The sequence below is a fragment of the Chenopodium quinoa genome, unplaced genomic scaffold, assembly GCF_001683475.1.
Source record: "Chenopodium quinoa cultivar QQ74 unplaced genomic scaffold, ASM168347v1, whole genome shotgun sequence".
Lineage (NCBI taxonomy): Eukaryota > Viridiplantae > Streptophyta > Magnoliopsida > Caryophyllales > Amaranthaceae > Chenopodium > Chenopodium quinoa.
The window spans coordinates 1,210,062-1,213,818 of NW_018744693.1; the positions used below are offsets into that span (position 1 = coordinate 1,210,062).

Sequence of the window (3,757 nt, forward strand, 5' to 3'; positions counted from 1 at the left end):
CATGCATTATGCAATAGGTGCATAAACTAGCATGAATTTGTAAATATTTAAATATGCGAAGTCTAAAAGGAATTCCATTTTAAAAAATACTAGATGAAGCCCGTGCGATGCAACTTCCTATGTTTTTTTACTTCCTCCATTTTCAAATTCCCATGTTTTTTTACTTCCTCCATTTTCTTTGTGTAACCAAACAATCCCTTAATTTGTAAGTACAAATGTATGGGAAAACACAAGTGAGCAATAATTTGCAATTAATATCTAGAGAGAGAAAATCCTAGATGTAAGCTAAGTTTTTATCTTTATCCTATGCCTAATAAACATGAGGTAATAATGCATTAATCCATGTAATGCTTTATTAGTCAATAAGATTAAAATATTATTTTATACAACCCATATAATAAAATACATAAGATTGTCAAGTTGACACTTTTAAAAGGAAGGGAAATGAATAGATGTTGGGAAAAACAAATAGGTCATTTTTTTGGGACTAAAATTAGACAAAATGGGTCATTTCAGGGACAGAGGGAATATGTAGTTATGTATTCGTATATGTGAAGTTAGAACAAGTATGTATAGTACAGTATGATATATTTAAAAATAGAAAAAAAGAATAATTTAAAAAAGAATGCACAAAGATAGAAAAATGAAGTTTCTGGAAAAGACGTAGTGATTCGTATCCGCAGCTTCTCGCACTTTCCGCTTGAAACTCATCCAACCCCACCACACCACAACACAAACACACTCTCTTCTCGAACACCCCACGCCCTCTTTCTCTCTCATCATTTAACTCCTTACCACGAACTTTCTAGAACCCCAACAAACAAACCTATCCTTCCTCTTCCCCCTTTTATCCTTCTCTCACCTTCCTTCTTTTCTCTCTCCTCCCAATACATCATTCTCCCCTTTCTCTTTCCATTCCAATCTTTTCATTTTCACCATATTTTTTGGATCTGAATATTATTTTACAATTTTACGCCATGCATCCAATGCCGGTGGACCAAAACGACGATTCCGCCGGCGGAGGTGGTGCTGCTACTGGTAGTGGTAATGCTAGCGATTCGCAACAACGTACTCTTCCGACTCCGTTTCTCACCAAAACTTATCAGCTTGTTGATGATCCTGCTGTTGATGATTTGATTTCGTGGAATGATGATGGATCCAGTTTCATCGTTTGGCGTCCTGCTGAATTTGCTCGTGATTTGCTTCCTAAATATTTTAAGCATAATAATTTCTCTAGCTTTGTCCGGCAACTCAATACCTATGTAATTTTCTCTAATAAATTTCGATCTAATATATACTATCTCTAATTTTATCGTTATTTTCATTGAATTAATCGATCAATTTGATTTGATTTGAATTTTAGGGTTTTCGGAAAGTTGTACCGGACCGTTGGGAGTTTGCGAATGACTGCTTCAAAAGAGGTGAAAAAGCTCTTCTACGTGATATACAACGCCGGAAAATATCTCCGGCTCCGGCGATTAATTCTCCGACGACTGCGGTTGCGTGTCCGACGGCGGTTCCGGCGGCAGTGACAGTTGTAGCGCCGCCTCCGGTAGCGATTAGGGCAGTTTCACCGGCAAACTCCGGTGATGAGCAGGTACACTCGTCGAATTCATCTCCAGCTCCCGGCACTACGACGTTACAGCGAGTAGCGAGCGGCGCGACGACGACGGAGATTCTAGAAGAGAATGAGCGATTGAGGCGAGAGAATCTAACCCTATCGCAGGAACTAAACCATTTGAGAGGATTATGCAATAACATATTGGCAATGATGAGTAATTACGCGACGGGACAAACGGAACCCAGCGGATTACCGGAAGAAAGACAGTTGGAGTTGTTACCGGCGAAGCCGATTACAGCGGTTGAGGCCGATCACGGAGGTGGTTCTAGCGGCGGAGCCACCGCAAGTGGCGGAAGTAAGGGCGGAGAGAAGGCGGAGGAGGAGGGAGATGAGGGGTGTCCTTGTCCTAGATTATTCGGGGTTTCCATTGGAGCGAAGCGCGTGAGAAGAGACGATGATGAAGCGAGTGGTGAAAGAGAGGGGTCTGATCCTGTACATACGCAGCAAGAGCAGCAAGGTTCAGGAGAATGAGATCTGAGCCGTTGAATGATGATAATCAAGATTTATTGTTAGTGATCAACGGTCAAGATTGACTGTTGGGAGAATGAAAGAGACATCAGTGAGAGAAGGACGCGTGTGCAGGAAGGGACCCACTATTTTGGATAAGAAAATGTTGATATAATCATAGAATTTGTGGGATTCCTCTAGTTGGTTCTTTAGGTTGGTTTCTAGAAAGTCAATGAATGATGTTTTTGAGAGGGTGGATTCTGCAAAGGTGGCTGTAGCCTTGAGCCATTGATGATGCTTTTACATGGAAAATAAAGTTAAGAGTCCCTCACGTGAACAACGACAAAAGTGTCACCATGTTTGACAAAAGACGGGGCGAAAGCACTTGGCTAAAATAGGATATTCTTTTCTCGAGGGAAACTCCTAAGACATCAAAAATCTTAATGGATGTCTAAAAACATTAGAAACAACTAACATTGTGTTTGCGAGTAGTGTTTAGAAGTGTCAAGTGTGAGATTAATGTTTAGTAGTGTCATGTATAGCACATTTTTCTCTGTTGTAAGTTGTACATAAGTCATAGTCATCGGCTTTGTTTAATTGTTTGTTGTATTATACAAGTGGTATAGAGGGTGACGTTACCAAAAATTTATCAAGCTCTTGTAAAAGTTCAGAGAAATTGGGTCAATTTAGGATTAATTCAACTAATCAACATGCGCTTTTTTTGCTCTTTAATTGTATAATAATATTATTGTATATGTATATTTCAATGTCATACATGATGTACCTCATGACTCATGAGTCATGAGATATTGTTTGGAATATCATGGGTGTGAGGTGTGACGATTAAAGATTAGACAATTGCTTAATTGGAATAGTTTATAAACTAATTCACTATCTCTAAGGCTGCTCATGTAATTGATTTATTTCTTTAATGAGGTCCACGTTTGTAATGTTTATGTTTGTAAATGTTAAGCTTATCTTTAAATTAATTTATTGAGTAGTGGTTAGCTCTGGTACCTTAAGAAAGAGCCAAAGAGGGGATTAATATATAGTGAATTATTGTCGATCTACCATTGGTCGTTAACTCGATTTATATACTTCTATTTCTTGACAAGATTATATACCTTTACATATACATCAATTCGTGGAGTTTATGCTATTTGCCATTAATTATTTGTTTATTTATATAACGTAATAGGATTTAGTAAAGTTTTGATGTACACAATTCATTAACAACGTAGCCGTTAAAGGACCAACTCAACCAAAAGGTTAAACTTATAGTTGAGACTCAGGAATATGTTTTATACTCTATTAGTAGCTCTAACGGTTAGCTATTTTATCTTTTAATTTGAATCGTCATTATCTTAGCAATTAAGTTTTTGCTCCAATCATATGCAAGTAGTTATCATTTAATTTATTAAGTTTGTTTTTAAATTAAAATTTAATTACTGAATGTTTATATTTTTTTGATGGAATTACTGGAATTACTAAATGTTTATAGAAATAACTTATAAGGGTCTATTCTCATACGTTGAAATTCAGTTTAGTTCAGTTCAGTTCAGTTCAATTCAGCTCCTAATTTCCTTCTCTTATAAAATATTCATTTCAGTTCAGTTCAGTCAATAACAACAAACCCTTAATCAATATAGTAACTCCACAACTGCTATTCGTGATTCATTTGCAATTCAA

General features: G+C 37.0%; 1 protein-coding gene across 1 annotated transcript; it reads left to right on the forward strand.

Annotated features, from left to right (window-relative positions):
• Nucleotides 1-463: 463 nt before the first annotated feature.
• Nucleotides 464-2,773, forward strand: LOC110702486 (heat stress transcription factor B-2b-like). The gene is made up of 2 exons (XM_021880201.1): nucleotides 464-1,262; nucleotides 1,364-2,773. Exons 1-2 carry the CDS (start codon nucleotides 978-980, stop codon nucleotides 2,090-2,092), a joined length of 1,014 nt encoding a protein of 337 aa, XP_021735893.1. The 5' UTR covers nucleotides 464-977; the 3' UTR covers nucleotides 2,093-2,773.
• The last annotated feature ends 984 nt before the right edge of the window (nucleotides 2,774-3,757 follow it).

Bases quoted from the DNA above. Each gene is read 5' to 3' on its own strand.
- LOC110702486 (XM_021880201.1), top strand. From the start codon at position 978: ATGCATCCAATGCCGGTGGACCAAAACGACGATTCCGCCGGCGGAGGT. The intron at 1,263-1,363 runs GTAATTTTCTCT...TTTGAATTTTAG, and splicing joins TCCGGCAACTCAATACCTAT to GGTTTTCGGAAAGTTGTACC.